A 17,891-nucleotide genomic window follows, 5' to 3' on the forward strand; every position below is an offset into this window, starting at 1 on the left:
ATATTTACAACAATCCAGAGTAGCATTTATGAGACACTGAAAAAGGGAGGAAATCCTTTTTCAAGATATGAAGTCAGAACCTGAATGTAGACGTCGGACATAGAAGTCCTCAACCACAAACCTGTCCTCCAGCTCTAGAGGGAGTAAGGCTGTATTACCAACCTGGAGATTTTTCATTACATTTTCCCCTTATTGGGTGTTAAATTCTTTCCAAGAATGTTCTACTTATAAAAATAATTTTATTCTAGCTACGAAACATTTCATTTAAGAAAACCACATTTTATATCCTTGTGTGAAATGCTGCCAAAAGCCATCAAGATATGGAGACATCAGATTTTAAAAACATAAATCTAATCATATGCCCTTGAAACAGTATGAACATTTAACAGAGTGACATGATATCATTATTACATTTGTTTGTCATGAGATGAAAGGCCTGGAGGCAGATGGTGATTAACAATAGTTCCTGAGCTTCTAAAGAAATTTGAAAATGAAATGACTAACTGCTTAAAATAATGAATTCTTCAAGAACGCCCCTTCTGTTTCATTGATGTCTTTCATCCCATCTATCTCCTTAAAGAATCTCAGGCAGAAAAAAAAAAAAGCGGGGGGCTTCTTTTAAGCCACTGAAAAATGGGATCTGATGGAATCTTCCCGTAATTCCCGATGTTTTCCAAGGTTACTTTCTTCTTGCTGGTTTCGCCTTTCAATGGTTATTCTGTATTTCTTCCTGGGTAAAGGGAAAGTGAATGTCGTAATAAAACTTGCTACAAAATACCACGGTTTCTCTTACAAAGAGTGCCCTCAAGGGACATCTGGGTTTGAGTTGATAAATGAGAAGTGACAGAACATGAAACCCTGGTCAGAGATTAAAGTAGTGTGCCCCCAGGCGTGATGCCCTTATTCAAGAGAGAAAATTGGCATGCTTTTCCAAATACCACAGAACAAGCCTTCCCCTTCTTCCCTGGGTGCCTTGGGGGTTAGGTCTTGTCTATTCCGCTACAGAAGTTCTCCCTGACTCCCAGGATATGCCCTAGATAAAAATCAAATTACGGGTAGTGTGGCCAAAGGAACAGGAATACAATGTTCCCACAAAGGGTCACATACGCCTAGTTACAATCCCATGCAGAAATAAAGAAACCTTGCTCTAATGACTTACGAAAAAACCACAAACTCAACCACCAAAGATTACAAAGGAATGGACCACCCTTACGGGGCAGAACGATCGGTACCTTGAACACACATACATTACTACAATTTTGCAAGCCTTGGAGCTTAACCACAGTGGCAGATGAGCATGTGGGCTCTCCAGATACTGAGCACAGATCAGCCTGAGAGCATGGGCTACGCAAAGCTCCCTCCTCCTCTTTAAGGTGAGCCCCGGCACCTAATTCTGAATTGGAGAAAGCCTGAGAAGGGAGAAGTTTATTTCCCCCTTTATCCAGATTCCCTCCCCAACTGCTTCACTTGGTGGGTGGTAGGAATTCTTGTCAGAATATCTGTGATCAAAGGGTTGGACACAGTGGCTCACACCTGTAATCCCAGCACTTTGGGAGGCCAAGGTGGATGAATCACTTGAGGTCAGGAGTTCAAGACCAGCCTAGTCAACACATCTCCACTAAAACTACAAAAAATTAGCCAGCCAAGGTGGCCTGCACCTGTAGTCCCAACTACTCGTGAGGCTGAGGCAGGAGAATTGCTTGAACCCAGGAGGTGGAGGTTGCAGTGAACAGAGATCGTGCCACTGCACTCCAGCCTGGGTAACAGAACAAGTGAGACTCCGTCTCAAAAAAATAAAAAATAAAAATCTGCGATCAAAGGGCAGCAGCAGCTCTCTGTCCCACAGTGAGATGTAACTGAAACCCATGACCCCAGCACCCAGTATGCTAAACCACTGACCACCAAACCTAGAGTCACACCAAAAGAATGGATGAGATTTTTTAACCACTGTGCTTCCTGGGTGAAAGGAGGATGTGGACAAGTCACAAAGAGAATCAAGCAAAAACAAATGACAAAGACAGTAGAAGAGAGTGAATTGTACCTTTACAAATGGTTCTCACCTGAAAAAGTAGAAGGCCATTAGCAAGCCAGCTCCTAGTAAGGCCCCCACAACAATTCCTGTCACCGCCGATTCTTCTAGGCCACCTGCTTGAAAAAGAAGCATAGATAACCAGGGTTCATTTTGAGATACAGTTAGAAATGCCTCGAGTTTCATTCATTGCAAGATGTCCCTCGATTTCCCACTGGAGGCAACTTTTCCTTTTTCAGAAATATTTTCTAAGGGACAGTACACTTGTGTTTTGTTTTATGTTTTGGTTTGTTTTTGCCTAGTGCAAAGCTTAAGAACCATTTGAGAAAGTGTTAGATAAACAAGCACACTATTTAGAGTGTGGACACAATGAGAACAGAAGAAAATTCAAGAATCAGAGGAAAACTGGAAGTGAAGAATTCAGATATAGCCACTCTCTTTTGAGTTTAAAGTCAAAGAATTGGGAGGCCAAGGTGGGTGGATCACCTGAGGTCAGGAGTTAGAAACCAGCCTGGTCAACATGGTGAAACCCCATCTCTACTAAAAATACAAAAATTAGCTGAGTGTGGTGGCAGGCACCTGGAGGTACTCAGGAGGCTGAGGCAGGAGAATCACTTGAACCTGGAAGGTGGAGATTGCAACTTGCCGAGATTGCACCACTGCACACCAGCCTGGGTGACAGAGCAAGACTCCATCTCAAAAATAAATAAATAAATAAATAAATAAAGTCAAAGAAGACAACCAGATGGACCAGGGCACTGACCCAGGGCTTCTTATTTTTCACAGATGGATGGTGACACTTCAAAGTGCTAGAGGATTTGATGAAAAATTCATTGAGTCAATGTTCTGTTTTTAGATGTTCTCTCACCAAAGCCAAAGTTTCATGTCAAAATGTCCTACATAGCTTTGTGAAAATGTGGATAACACTTTGAAACAATCAAGTTCAGTGGTGTCCCAGTTATAGAAAAATGATAAATAGCTAGCTTGTATCTAGAGTTTAGTATGCAGCCTTCGATGCGTCATCTTGTGTAATCCTCAAAACAGTCCTAAGCTTTGGGCACTTTTCTTTCTCTTTACACATTGGAAAACTGCTTAAAAAGCTGAAGGAACACTCCTAGGGTCACAAAACCAGCAAGTAACAACAGTGAGATTTCAAATACAGGCCCAATCTCCCCAGTGTGTTCTTAACACACTTCCTCCTTAATTCCTTCCCGTAATTATTGCATAGACATAAATACCTAACAGTTTAAAAGACGCTTTCAAAAGCACACATATATTAGCCTAAAATGATCAACTGGCCTCCTGAAAGACCTATATTCACTTTGTTCTCCCTCCCTACCTTATTCTCTAAAACAATGATTTCTAACAACTTTCCTATTTGTAAGCTACTTATGAGGACATCCACTTGCTTCTCTACTTGTATACAAAACTGCTCATAAGTAATACATCTTACACTTATTTGCCAATGTGTAAATGTTCAGATGTTTAAGGGATGTTATCTCTTTGGTTCTGAGGAGCTAGAAAGTAACCACAAACTTGGAAAATCAGAACGAGACTTGCTATGAGAGATGAATAAGCAAGTGATATTTACTAATTGATATTTTGATTTTCTCTAAAAGTGGAAACATGGCCTAGCCAAGAGATGATAGTAAGAGATGTAAAAATAGGGAGAAACATTCTACCATTGTGGAAGAGAAGGCTGGAAGGGAAACAAGACCTGAACGCCTCTGCTAAAGGCAAGATGCCAGTTTGTGAACTGTTCCCTCTGATGTTTTACCACATCAGAGAAAGAAATGTAAACTTCCAAAATGTAAGCCCTAGAAACACTTGGGTTTTAAATTTACATTACGCTGAGGTTAGAGGTGATGACATACATAGCAAATTAAGTCTCTAGACTTACATGATTTGCAGGGAGAGCTGTTTGTGTGCTCAACAATTCGGTTTTCGTCTATTCTCAGTTTTAAAGGGCCCCAAGGATATTTGACGTTCGGCCGCATTTCAAAACGACCTTCTTTTCCAAAGTAATCACCAATAACCTATATAGAGGCAAAAAAACAAATAGCCGAAAGGTCAAAGGAGGCACAAAGCTCGCAGTCTTCCACAGCTATTCCCCAAAATGCACAGCCTGATCTAAACTGGCTGCCTCTGGGCATTTCATCAAATCACCGTCTCCAGGGCAAGGACAGCAAGTGCTTCAGAAAAGCGCGGTACATTGGGCAGGTTCCTCGGTTGTCCACACTGATGGTCATTGTGTGTTCTGGGGACTTTATAAGTCAAGATTTGAAGTCACTAATGGTGCTCTCAAGAGGGCATTAAGAGCGGTCGTGCCAGAGCAGAAGAAGGTGGGAAGTGTTGAGAGTGGTGCCCCCGGGCCCTGCCCTCACTGAAGGCCCAGCCCTGTCAGCGCTGCCCCTAGGATTCTTCAGTCACTACCACCTAGTGGAAAGGAATAATCCTGGAATTCCTGGCTTTTGCTTTGTTCATCGGACAGGGCACTGTCCCACCCACCTGTCCCAGAGCAGCCCACCCCGTCAGCCAATTGTAACGACCAAGTTACTTTCAGGGACATGTGAAGGACAGCCAGGGTCCACTGTATACCCGATTTAAGCGTATGACAGGTACCCAGCCTCACAGCCCTCAATTGTTCAACATATAATGAAAGAGCGTCTTTCAGGAACCTCCTGTTTGACCGCTTCCGGTTGCCAGACTTCCTTCAAGAGTTGCACTCTCCTCTCTGATGAATCCACCCTATGTGCACCCCCATTTCCAGGCTGAATTCTCTTTCTCTTAGTTGGCTCCTCTGGCCCCTGGAAAATCGCTATTCTGTTATGGTTTGATTCCATGGTTATCCCTCAGTTTCTGGTTAAAACGATTGTTTGATCAGTTCCCCAAGCCCCACTCTAGAAGTGCCTTCCCACGCAGGTTCTCGGGAGTCATTGCTCTTTTGTCTGAAAACAAGCATATGGCTCCCGAGTGGCTGGGGACATCTCCTCCCCTTCTCTTGACCGAGGTGCAGCAGGTTCTCACAGGCCACGTCAGGTCTAGAGGAAGCCTAGATCGCCACCAAAATATAACAATCGCTGGCGTGTACTGGGCACTTGCCAACGGCTTTATACACCTTCACCCCTGCAACCTCACAATGGACTCTGATGAACTGTCGCTACCCACCTTTCCCGGGGGGGGAACCAGGAATACAGATGAGACACAGACCACTCAGTGGGCAAAAAAATCATTCATTAAACGTAGCGAGGGTGACTCCTGCTGCTTCAGAACTTCCCACAAGAGCCAGGCATCTATTAGGTTGGTGCAAAAGTAATTGAGGTTTTGGCCATTAAAACTAAATAATTAAAAATAATGGCAAAAGCCGCATTACTTTTGCACCAACCTGATACATACAAAGAGGAAAACAGCAAGTCCCATATGCCAGGTCCCATGAAGGGCACCGGAGCGATGACCCTGGGAGCCAGCGATCAAGGAAACTGAGGAAGTGGCATTCTTTGCTGAAGCACTGCATATTTGTATAATTGTATATGTATATTTGTAATTTAAAATGTAGATAGTACTTTTCTAGGTTTCATTTGACCTGTCCCCATAACAGTAATCATGTGACATCAGCCAGGAAGACATGATGATTTCCATGTTACAGATGAGGAAACTGAGGCAGAGTTCACACTCCCAAGCACAGAAGACTCATCTTTGTGTCCGGGGCACTCTTTTCTCTTCACGATATTATCCTGAAACTACATCATCTTTGGAAACGTGAACACACGTTGAGTTTGCAACCACCCACCCTCCCACTCCGCCAGAAAACTCAAATCTTAAGGGAGGAAACTTAGTTTCACTTTACTGATTTCACCCCAACACCCTCATCCATAAGACTAAGGTGTGATTCTTCGCCACTTGAAGGGTAGGATTTCCTCACTTAGAATAAACATGAAACCATTTCCTGAAGTCTTCCTTGATACCCTCAATCAAAAGTTGAGGTTTTTCAACTCATTTTTATTTGGAAGCTGCATTGGAGACAGCTCTTTGGCCACCAGAACAAATGCATTCCTCAGAGTCCCCACGGGCAGAAGGAGCAACTGGTACAGAGGTCTCACGTGCTCACCTCCTGGGTGCCCGCCTCCACATCAGTCATGGCAATCACAGAGAAATCCCCATATCGGTCTCCATTGGCATCTATGGACACCTGCCCGGCGATACCTACAGGACCAGAAGCGAAGAACTCAACGTTGGTTACTTAAAATACCTCTGTCTGCCAACAAAAACAAGAGAATGAATTGGCAGGATTTTTTAAACAAACTCATGGCACAGGGAATCTCATCAGACTCTGAGCATTTTTGTTGGCATTTTGGAAAGACATTGTAATTTCATCTGCGTCTGCATTCCTAAATTCTTAACATTTCTCCATTTAAAAATGAAAAGAAAAAGAAATAAATGATCTTCTTTGGGGAATATGTTTGAAAAAAAGATTAAGGCTAATCCTGAAAGCAGCGTGCTTATCCCAGAGTTTTGTATTAATTTTTTTTTTATTGCAGAGTTAGAAGTGGAGGTAGGGTACATTTATAGATTTGCCATGGGTTTGCGTTATCATTGGACGAACATTATAAAAGAAAAATCATTCCAGGGCCAGGACTCAGTGAATGTGCTTTTTTCCAGGCTGCTTTAATACACAGGAGAGCAGCGGGCCTGCTTTGTGGGTCACCGGGGCCAATAGCTAAGAAAAGCTATTCTTCTTTATCCCGGTTGAGTTCTTCGCTGATTGTTTATCCAAACATTCTCTGGACGCTTAGTACTGAATTAGTGCTGCAGCTGAGGCAAAGATGAATTGAACACATTGTCTGCTCTAGAGAGGGGCAGCCTGGACTGGGGATTTAGCTTGTTCACACCAGAATCTAACCACTTGCTTTCAAATACCAGTTTCTACATTTACATAGCTCCATGACTTTGGACAAGGAACTTAGCCCTCTAAGCCTCAGTCTCCACAACTGTAAAATGGGCATAATAGTACCTCCCTACCAAGCAGCCGTGGAGAAGATTAAATGACATAAAACAAATGAAGCACTTTCAGCACATTTAAGGGATGTTAATTGTTTTCACCTACTGTCATTATTACTATCACTGTTATTACTACTATTTATTTTATAATTACTCTTGGTAGAGAAGACCTGACTGTGCCCACATCACTCAGAGGAGGAGCCAGCACATCAAGCTGGAGAATCAGGGAGGACTCAGTGAAAGAGCAGGAATTTCATAGGGATGTTGGAGGAAGTCTGAGATTGGGCAAGCAGTAATCAAGAAGTGGGAGAGAGGCTGAAAGGCTGGCCTAGGTGTGTCTACCAAGGCACAGAGGCCCAAAGAGACCAGAGGAATTGTGAGATTTCTGGGAAGATGGCCCATGTGGAAAAAGGGAGTCAGTGACATATAAGGCTGGAACCGGGTGGCCACAGAATGGAGGGCCTTGGGTATCCACTTGCTTTGGCCTATAATGGTGGCTCAGAGCAGCTAATCAATAAAACAAATATATGTTATTGGCTGATATTAAATATGTCTGTGTCATAATTCTCATTCACTGAATAAGAGATTGCATACATCAGCCCCATTTTTATTAACTAAAGTTATTTCCTTTTCATCTGGGGGGAGTTTGGTGTAATTCTTAATTGGCCTTTCTATTGATTTGGTTCTCTGATTTGGTTCTCTCTGGAAGTACTGACTCCTCTAGTAAAATGAATGTCTGGGAAAAAGGATCCCAAGGGAAAGTTCCATCCTCTAGTGTGGCTTGGAGAGGGCAGGTATTTAGGTTTACTGTCCTTTGGGTTGTGGTTTGAAGGCCCACTGATTTTTCCAGACTTTGGTCTACTTTACCAGAAACAGAATGGAAGCTAGCATTCACTTTGATTTTTTTGTCTTCTTAATATAGACTGGTTACAAAGGGTACACCTACCATAAACTTGTGTATCCTTGAGAGCCTATACAACTCTTAAGTGATAAATAGGCTTAAAATATATAGCTATTGGCCATCCAAAACCATTTGTCATTCTGTTGAGAGGTGTTTCTGATGTTGTGTCCTGCTAAGTATTTTGCAGAGCATTTTATAAGATGAGGTGGCCCTAGTAATTTAAGACCTATTGTACCTTTAAGCTATTGCAATTCTGCCAAGAAATGGGGTGAGAATCCTCAGGGTGGCCAATTAGCAAAGTGAGACTTCACCTGAGAGTATCGTACATAAGGTGAGATTGTCAGGCTTACAGCAGAATTTTCCTGTACATAAGTAATGAGACTTTCCACCCCATTTCTATTTGGCTGTAGTGGAGCTCAAAGTTTAAGCCACAGTCCTATTTACCTTGTCACTCTGACCTCTCACACAGAGGAAATCCAGCTTCTTCCCAGGCCATTTATTGAAATGAGAGTTGATCACAGGTTTCATGGCAATAAAAGCCAAATTTGTCAAATCACAGCCAGAGTATTTTTCCCTTGACAATTTAATGGTCACTGAATGGTGACCAATAAAGTTAAAATTGTTTTTAATTTTAGGAAGGTTTGGGTTTTTCTTCATACAGATACCTTAGAGTTCTTTTTAGGCCTACCCTCAGATGGACCATTGTTTAGCAAATAAAATGGGCTCTCCAAGCAATTCAAGCCGAAAACTTACCTTGGCCTCAATTATCTTTACATTTGACCAAATGAGATTCTAATTGTAGACTGAACTGCACAGTTGGTTGTTTCAGGACTCATTTCATATTGCCTGTGTAGACCTGGCCTTAGAATACAGACATCAAGATAGCCTATGGGAAAACTGAGCCCATGCCCTGGCTCTAACCAAAATACATTCCAGCCATCATGGGCACCTACCCTCCCCTTCACACCCTCCCTCAGTGGCGCCCTCCAGCATCCCCCAACTCTGGCTCCTGTCCCTCTGTCAGAAGACCAAGAACAAATGACCACACCACGTGGTGAGTAATAGCTAAGAATGGGATGTGGCCGACCAAGGTCGTGTCCACAGATGCCAGGTTCTCAGTGTATTGTGCAAAACTTCTGGGAAATTTGGCTCTGTCCTAATATGCCCCCAGAATTATCCTGTTGGATTCCAGCTCCTCAACTGAAGCAGTCAGAGGTAAAATAAGATAATCCCGGAGGTGTATTCACCCATGAACTACAATCTGTCTAATGCTAAGGGAGATGTCACTCTGGTTTTGAGTAAGACATGGCATCCACTAGAGAGAAATGAAATCTGCCAATTGCCACCATAGAAACTGCCCAGACAACTCTAGATGGAGCTCAACCTCTCCCTACTGTCCTGTCCTGCCCTTTCTAAGAACTGAGGACAAACCGAGGGACAGAAGTCCCAACTGAAAAAAAAATGTGCCTCAAATCTAAACTTGGCAGTATTTGCTCCTGCCATTGAAAAATGTCACTAGTGTGATTACAAATAGATATAGGCATACCCCAGTGCATTACAGGGCTCAAAGGAAGAGCAAGCACTATGTAAAACTGAAAGAGCTCTTGTCAGTCATTAACTAGACCAACCTCCTTATCACACAGGTGAAGAAAGAGAAGCTCAGAGGACAAGGTTACTAGTTAGTAGCTAGGATGCACTGAACCCTGGTTCAGCGATTTGTACTTTATGTACCGGGTTGTCAAGTGATACCCATAAGCGTATCTACTTTATTTCCCACATAGCAGCCATAAGGACCCCTTTTAACACACAAGGCAGATCGTGTCACTCAAAAGCCTCAGGTGACTTTCTGTCTCACCCAGGTGGAGCCCAAAGACCTCAGCAAGGCTTGCAGGTCCGCATGATCTGACCCCATTACCTCTCGGGCTTTGGCACCTATCACACTGCCTGTCACACTTGGTGTCAGCCACATTAGCCATCTTGCTCTCTCTGGGGACACTCCATAGTCTCCCACATGCACTCAGGATCTCCACGTTTACCACTCCCTCTGGAATGCTCTCTCCTAAACAGCTACAGAGCTTCCCTCACTTCCCTTGGGTCTCTACTCAACTTCACTCTCACAGAGACCTTCCCTGACCACTCTAAACTAGCAGTCCCACTCCTCCTTGCCTGGCATTTTCTAGCTTCCTATCCTACCTTATTTTATAGCTCTGAAAGGTATACTGTATTCATTGTTTGTTGCCTGTTCCCCCCACTGGCATGTAAGCTCAACTGATTGCATGAAATGTCTTTAGTTCACTGCTGAATCCTCAGTACCTTGAACAGCACCTGGTACATAGTAGGTGCTCAATGAACATTTGTTGAATGAATAAATGAATATAGAGTTGATATCTGCAAGGCTCCAGTAATGAGGTCACTTCCATATTGAGTTTCATGTTCATTTTCTTTGAGTGTTGGCGAGGTGAGAGGAAACTAGCACTCTTAAATACACTGTTAGCAAGAATATAGATTAGCAGAACTTTCTGGAAGCTTTTTGGCAATTTCTAATGCACTTTAAAAAGCACCAACATACTTTTGGACCCAGAAATCCCACAAGTAGGAATGTTCCCTGTTGGAAGGACTCACAAAAATTCTTCAAGATGTGCAAGAGGCTTGTGACAGCATATTGCATAATAGCAAAAATTGTAAACAACTTTACAAGTGTCCATCAATAGGAGATTGGTTAAAGAAATTCCTGTACAGCCATACAGTAGAAAAATATGTAACTGTCATTTAAAAATGTGTTGGATCAGTGAGTTCTCATATGGAAAATTCTTTAACTTGACATACAAGTAAAACACCTAAGATGAAAAATAGCATTCATACTATGACCCCTTTCATGCAAATTTTAAGATAAGATATACAAATGCATATGTGCTGGCAGAAGACTTAAAATATTTGTAGACAGAATCATAGGAAATCGTTAATAGTGATTCACAGTGGGGAGAGGGGACTAGGTTGGGAAGGAAAGCTTTCACCTCTCAATTTGCACATTTTTGTACTGTTTAAATTTCCTAGCCAAACATAGTCTTATCTTGTACTATTTTTCAGTGCCAACAGAGGTTGCTTGAGATGAGATTATGGGCCATTTTTTGTTGTTTTCCTATACTTCCCTGTTATTAAGAAAGCTGGGGAGGCCAAGGCGAGTGGATCACCTGAGGTCAGGAGTTTGAGATCAACCTGGCCAATATGGTAAAACCCTGTCTCTACTAAAAAATACAAAAATTATCCAGGTGTGGTGGTGAGTGCCTGTAAACCCAGCTACTCAGGACGCTGAGGCAGGACAACCATTTAAAACTAGTAGGCGGAGGTTGCAGTGAGCCGAGATCGTGCCACTGAACTCCAGCCTGGGCAACAAGAGCAAAAACTCCATCTCAAAAAAAACGAAAAACAAAAACCAAAAAAACACAGGCTCGACTGGACCTGCTAATCATCTCAAACCAACAGGTTTAACTGTGACAGTTAATGTTTTCTGCGTTTCACAAAAACCAACATAGTCTGAACACATGAATGTATATCTGGGATTAATACTGGTTTTAAAATCATCACAAAACTCTTCACAAACTGATTGTCCTGTCATGCATGAGGCTTGTGTTCAATGCAATATTAAGAAGCATAGAGCTGTTACCTAAGTAATCAGGAGACAAGGCCTTTCCTCTTTCAGTGGGGCTTTTTCAAAGCACTTTCACATGTATTAACTCATTTAATTGGCACAACAAGCCTATGAGATGGGCCGCTTTATAGCTGAGAAAAGCAAGAAGCTGGAAAGGCCTCACAGCTGCAACTGTGAAAACCAGAACCAGAAAATCAGCAGCTCAATTGGCCCCATGTCATTGATTATAGATGGAATCCCTACCTTCAAATGTTCTGTTCCAAGTCTGCTGTATAATTTTCCCTCCATCCTTTTTGCTGTAACCAGCTCTGAGTACTTCATGTAGAGCCAAGACGTAGAGGAGGATGGCATCATGGAATCCTTCAACAAACATGTTAACCTGAAAAGAAAACCCCAGATGCGTGAGCCAAAACACCACATGACTGACTCATGTCAGGAATAAGATGAGCAATCCAAAGGGTTAACAAGTTAGACTTGAGGGCTGTTAGCCATGGCAGAGGTGGGCAGAAGGGGCACTAACAAGAATCATGCCATGACTTTCCTGGCATGACTCAGAGGGGAAAGCCCTTCCCCAGTTGGGGAATTTGGAAAGCCTATTACAGAAGTTAAGAAAACTGTACCTGTTAACCAGGTCAAGAATTTCAAGTGTGCCCACCTTTGCCAACGGTCCCTTTTGGACAAGTCCCCTCCTCCTTCCCCACATCTGCCTCTATCTCAAGCTTATGTGAGTTCAGCCTCCCCTTTGAGGTCTTCTCCATCTTCAACAGCCCCATGATCTCTTCATGCTCTGAATGTGGAGCATAACGAAAGAACAGTAGAGATCCATTCGTTTATATTTAACAACTGTTGATACCTACTAGAGTGCTGGTGCTATAAGTGCAAAGAAGAGTAGATGCTGTAACTTCTGCCTGTCTGCCTAGCATTTGTGTCCTCTCTCCCATTAGTAAAAATGTCTTAGTCTCTCTTTCCAATTTGTGTTTTGAGTACATCTAACCACTCCCTATCCCTACTCCCTGCCAAGCTCCAAGGACAGGAATGGAAAACAGGCTTGGACTGTTGGTATATCCCAGTTGAGCCCTGACTCAAGTAAGCTAGCCCTTGCCCTCAGGAAACTTAAAAGTTTCCTAAACATAGACACTGGTCATGTGGATTGGGGGAAGTCACTTCATCTATTTGAGCTTTGTTCTTTTCATCTATATATTGACCATGAGACTAATGCCTGCTTCAAGAGGTGGTTGCAAGAAGTCTGCTAAATAAAATGCTTGGTATTATCATGCCTGGCACATATCAAATTCCCAACTAACAGAAGCCAATGCTATCATGATATTTTATGGGCTTTAAAGTGTTGGAGTCTGTGCTGTGTTCAAGGTCTGTTCAGAATACAGTACAAATACCAAAATGGGAGTGGTCAGTCTGATGGGTTGGAGAAGGGCGGGAAAGAGAGGCTTAACAGCAGTGAAAAAAGTTGAACTGAGTTTTGAAGATGAGGAGATGTTTCTCAGGTGGGGGCAAAGACACAGAGTCAGGGCACATTCTGACAGCCTGGTGTATTTTGGGAAGTGCAAATGTTTTGCTAGGCTGGAAGCAAGAGAAACAGGGTCACACCAAGATGGAGAGGTAAGGAGGCTGGAGAGGTAAGGAGAGTCAGATCATCGAGAATCTGGAGACCACACTGAGGAACTTGGACTGTCTTCAGCAGGCATCTAATCACTTTAGTTCACCCCTTACCTACATTAAAAGCAACCTTTGATAAATTCTAATACCACATTTAAACCCATTATAACATTCATTGGATATGAATGAGCAGATTCTATCTTGAAACACCAAGAGGCTTACAAACAAACTCTGTACAAAAAGTACAAAAAGTCCAAGCCTTCTCATTTCAGAAGAAAATGTCAAAGACAAAATGCCAATGATGCAAAATGAACTGGGCATTCTGTAGATAACCACCTGGCATGGCTTAGTGGGGAAACCCCACTACCCGCCCCATCTCTAGAAGGAAACCTCGTGGGAAGACAGCTGCAACTGACCTTCTGCATCACCTGGTTCAGGTGCACAAACATTCACAAGATACAGCTCGGCAACTGGATCTACTTAACCTTATCCCACCCCTAGGATGGGAACTCCTGTTTGCATCCCAGAAGCAGATATTTCATGTTTGCCAAAAACTAGTGCTGAGAAGCAGTTTAGCCTAATGGTTAAATATCCTGGACGCCCTTTCCAGCTCTGCCACTTCCTAGCTGTGTTCTGGTTTCCTCATCTGGAAAATGAGAAAAATAACAGTACCTATCTCATGGGGATGCCGTTAGGTTTAAACAAATGAAAAAATGTAGAAGACTTCAAAGAGTGTCTGACAGAGTCAGCATTCACTGTTAGCTTTTGGTGTTGTGACGCTCTAGAGATGGAGAATTATTAACCTAGAGATCCTGCTTAGTTTCAAATTCTTAACAGCAGTATTCAATATATAAGTGATTTTCTTACAGTTATCATGTGTGTTATTGGCCCATTTTACACTCAGTGGGAGAGAAGGCTAGTGTTCATGTTGTTTGTGCCCCAGACAGTAGACAGTTCTCTTTGTTCCACAACACCAAGCTCTTAATTCCACCCTACTATGACAGGTGCAGTTCAAGTGGTCATCTGTTGACCCTCTGCAAGAGGTGGAGAGTGGGAAAGACTGATGATTTGCAGGAGTTTGGAATTAGCTGGCTGGACACACAGTCCAGTCTTGGCCCTGATGGGTTACTTAATCTCTCTAATCTTCCATTTCCTCATCTGTTAAGTGGGGGTTTAGTACCATCTCACCTCAGAGAGCTCTTCTGAGGATTGAATGAACCAGTGCACGTAAAACACCGCAAACAGTTCCATGGAAGCAACTGACAGATTCTGACTCTTACTCCTAGCTGTCAAGCCTAAGTGTCAGAGTGAGTGATTAGTTTCTCACGCAAAGAAAAATAATGTAGAAATAACATCTACAAGTCAAAGACAATTTTCTGCTCATTTGGCTATGCCAATTTGATTTTCCAAAGGAATATGAAATTTCCACTTAGGCCATGAAGTCATTATGGCTTGAGAAAGTCTTCATGCTGATGAATTTTAATAAGTGAACTTTAGCGGTATAATTTCATTCTCAGGCCACATTTTTTTAAAGTTTAAGGTCTATCTTCTCTTTGATAATTTTACAGAAGCCAGCCAGCTCCAGAGGAAAGTCAGAGAATCACAGAGTCATGGCCTGTGGGAGATGCCAGGTGCCCTCAGAAAGTTCTGATCAAATCCCCTTGTTACTTTGAAGACCCGAAGAGCATTGGTTGCTCTCCTCAGCCTTCCTGCATTCTGTCCTTGTTGTACAAGGGTTGTGCCCTGCAAGTTCCTTGTTCCTGCGGTTCCCAAGACACGCCTTGCTTAAATTGTGAAGCACCAGCCACCAGGCATCACCCATCCCCCTCTCATCCTCCTCCTTCCGTCGCCTCCTCGAAATCCTAACCCAGGACCACCATGTTGATGTTGATCACCCGAAGCACTGACTGTGCGCCCCATTACCATATCCTGTCTTGCCCTTCCCCTTCCTTCCTTCTTGACATGCCTTCTGAGCTGCCCCGCTACAATCCAGGATAGGAAGAAAGATTATGTGGTGGAGAACAATGAACTTGAGTTATATTGAACTTGAGTTACTTTTGTCCTCGCAGGTTTGATGGTGGAAAGAAATAGACAGGCCCTGAATACACACCCAGTTCTGAAAATGCATTCTAGCTTGATTTGCAAATGGATCGCAAAATATACATTCTTTCTTCTCAGGGTGGCTGAGTGTCTCCCTCTCCTGCCAAAATTATCAGAAGAGCTGCTGACCCCGCTGAGGTTTGCTGGCACCCGGCCCACTGCGGGGGAGGTTTCCTAACACCTACCTCACAGAACCTCAAGCCAGAAGCAAAGCCCCAGAGACCGGCTTTTCTCCAGAACATTCTCACATCTACACGTGATTTTTAGTGGGTGGAAAGCCCATTAGCACATTGTAGACACTGAAAATTAGACGTGCAAATTAAGAAAAAAATAAGGGAGAAAAAAAAACCCCAAGTATGAAGTTGGCTTAGGAACACTTCCTATTGGCCCTCCAGGCTGAAAGGAACAAGGTCAGCTAATACGCCCCCTGCCTCTGGACAGAACAACCCTTGAACCTCAAAGTCCAAGTCCTGACCAACACAGGTCATGATGCTGTTAGCTATCACAGGTAAACAGCTGGGATTCCCCCACGGAGCAACCTGTTCTAGTAATTAGCATCCCTTATTGCCAGGAAATTTTCCTTACTATCATCAGCCATAAGCCTTAACTAAGTTCCTACATGCAGCCATTTCTTCTACTAGATGCTCAGAAAACGGGGAGAAGAGAACAATGCAGTTTCCAATCTCCACCAAAAAGCACCACTGCTACCTACAAACAGGTAGACAGCTATGTGCATGCAAGTTGCTAAGTTGTGACACGGGCCTCGCTGAAAACCATGCTCCAGGGTAATCATTATTGGTGCTGTTTATCAAATCAAGTGGCCTTCCAATGAGATGAAAAGCTTTCACCATGTTCCACTTATTCTTGCAAAAAGAAGATAGCATGACAAGAAGGCATAAACTCTCATTCCTTTCATTTCTATTTTCTCTCTTTCTTTCTCTTTTTTAAACAGAGTCTCACTTTGTCACCCAGGCTGGAGTACAGTGGTGCAATCTCAGCTCACTACAGCCTTGACCTACCCGGTTCAAGTGCTCCTCCTGCCTCAGCCCCACAAGTAGCTGGGATTACAGGTGTGCACCACCATGCCCGGTTAATTTTTTTATTTTTTGTAGACATGTGGTTTCACCATGTTGCCCAGGCTGGTCTCAAACTGGAGCTCAAGTGACTCGCCCACCTCGGCCTCCCAAAGTGCTAGGATTACAGGCATGAGCCACCGTGCCAGGCCCGTCATCTCCATTCTCTTGATTCTGTCCTCTGCAGCTGGCCAGAATGGAAGAACACTGTTTTTGCCCCGGCCTTCCTCTCTGATAGCACCTGCCAGCCACATTGATTTATTAGTGTTTTTTTAGATCCTCTATCATGGGGAGAGCTGAATAGAAATCAAGTTGTTGCTGCTGTTTATTTTCTAACTGATCATAAAGTGTTGCTGCTCACAGCCTGGCTCCCAACCATGGCAGCGAGCCACGTCGCTCTCACTTCTCTCTGGAGACGCAAATTCATAGTCAGATGAATTCCTCAATGCCTGCATTCCAAACAAGTCAGCATAGAACGCTGCGGGCCTCAGCTGTTCTGTAAAGTGAGAGTGGTCTAGCTCTTGGGGTTGCTGGATATCTGAGAAAGGCTGTCAAGCTCTCAGACAGAGGCTGCTGGAAGAAAGTGACCGAGTTCAATGCTTAGCTAGGCTGTCCTGGAGCTTTGCCTTTGGTGTTCACGGGAACTCAAGCATAGCACACAGTAGTTCTACCTTCCCTACCACAGACTGGTGGTTCCCAGTGCAAAGAAGGGAAACTGAGGGTGCCAGGCAGCATTTCTCAAGAATCACTTGCAAAAGACATGCCATCTAATCACCCATTTTGGTTGAAGGGGAGATGGGGGAAAGGGAAATTTGGATGGGAAGTAGGTCAGAGAGGAGATGGGCCCATCACAGGTTTGTCCCTCATCATAGTGAACAATGGCCAGACCACCTTCTCTGACCTGAGATGAAACTGGTCCAGTTTCATTCTGGAGGTGGTAGATAGCAGAAGGAAGTGGTCTGGGAACGCCGTGTGCATAGCACGAAGGTTAAAGAACATTCCGCATTTGATGAACACTTTACAAATACAATACAGTACCTAGACTTTAAAAATAGAGTATCTATTTTTGTTCAATTTCCTTTTCAATCATGAAATTAAGTGTACAATTTAGGGTCACAGCAGCAACTGCCATAAACCGAGCAGCCTCACAACCTCCTCAGCACCAAACAGAGGGAGATCTCTTTCTTACTGACAGAGATCCCCATGTCTGTTCTGTAGAGGGACTGCCTTCATGGAATTCTCACATGGTCACTTGATGATGTATTTTAGCCTTGAGGAAAGTGAAGCTGAAAATCTGCACCCTTATCCCAGTGGAACTCTGGGAAAATGCAAAGGGCAGGTGGCTGACAGTCAGGAAACACCACAGGGAGAGAGCCCGGGTCTTCCTCTGCAACTCTGTGCATAGCGGAAGCGTCGCTGAACCCTCTGGCATACTTCTTGCTCCACAGACCGAAGTTAGAACTTATTTAGGGTGGGGTCTGACTTAAGTTTCCCAAATAACTGTCCCTATCATGGGCTCAGTTCTGC

At 43.5% G+C, this 17,891-nt stretch overlaps 1 protein-coding gene across 4 annotated transcripts in view; it reads right to left on the reverse strand.

Annotated features, from left to right (window-relative positions):
- Window positions 1–219: 219 nt before the first annotated feature.
- The window catches only part of LOC105473032 (natriuretic peptide receptor 3), an 87,486-nt gene continuing 69,814 nt past the window's right edge, over window positions 220–17,891 (reverse strand). For 2 of the 4 annotated variants that reach the window (XM_011726592.3, XM_011726591.3), the window contains exons 4-8: window positions 11,821–11,956; window positions 6,138–6,232; window positions 3,930–4,065; window positions 2,061–2,145; window positions 220–730 (exon numbers count right to left, since the gene is read on the reverse strand). In XM_011726592.3, coding sequence (XP_011724894.2) covers window positions 619–730; window positions 2,061–2,145; window positions 3,930–4,065; window positions 6,138–6,232; window positions 11,821–11,956 — 564 coding nt within the window. In that variant the 3' untranslated portion in view covers window positions 220–618. Of the gene's footprint in view, window positions 731–2,060; window positions 2,149–3,929; window positions 4,066–6,137; window positions 6,233–11,820; window positions 11,957–17,891 lie in introns of all 4 variants that reach the window. The other 2 variants (XM_071099053.1, XM_011726590.3) reach the window with 1 other exon arrangement.

The sequence above is a fragment of the Macaca nemestrina genome, chromosome 6 (genome assembly GCF_043159975.1).
Source record: "Macaca nemestrina isolate mMacNem1 chromosome 6, mMacNem.hap1, whole genome shotgun sequence".
In the NCBI taxonomy this organism is placed as follows: Eukaryota; Metazoa; Chordata; class Mammalia; order Primates; family Cercopithecidae; genus Macaca; species Macaca nemestrina.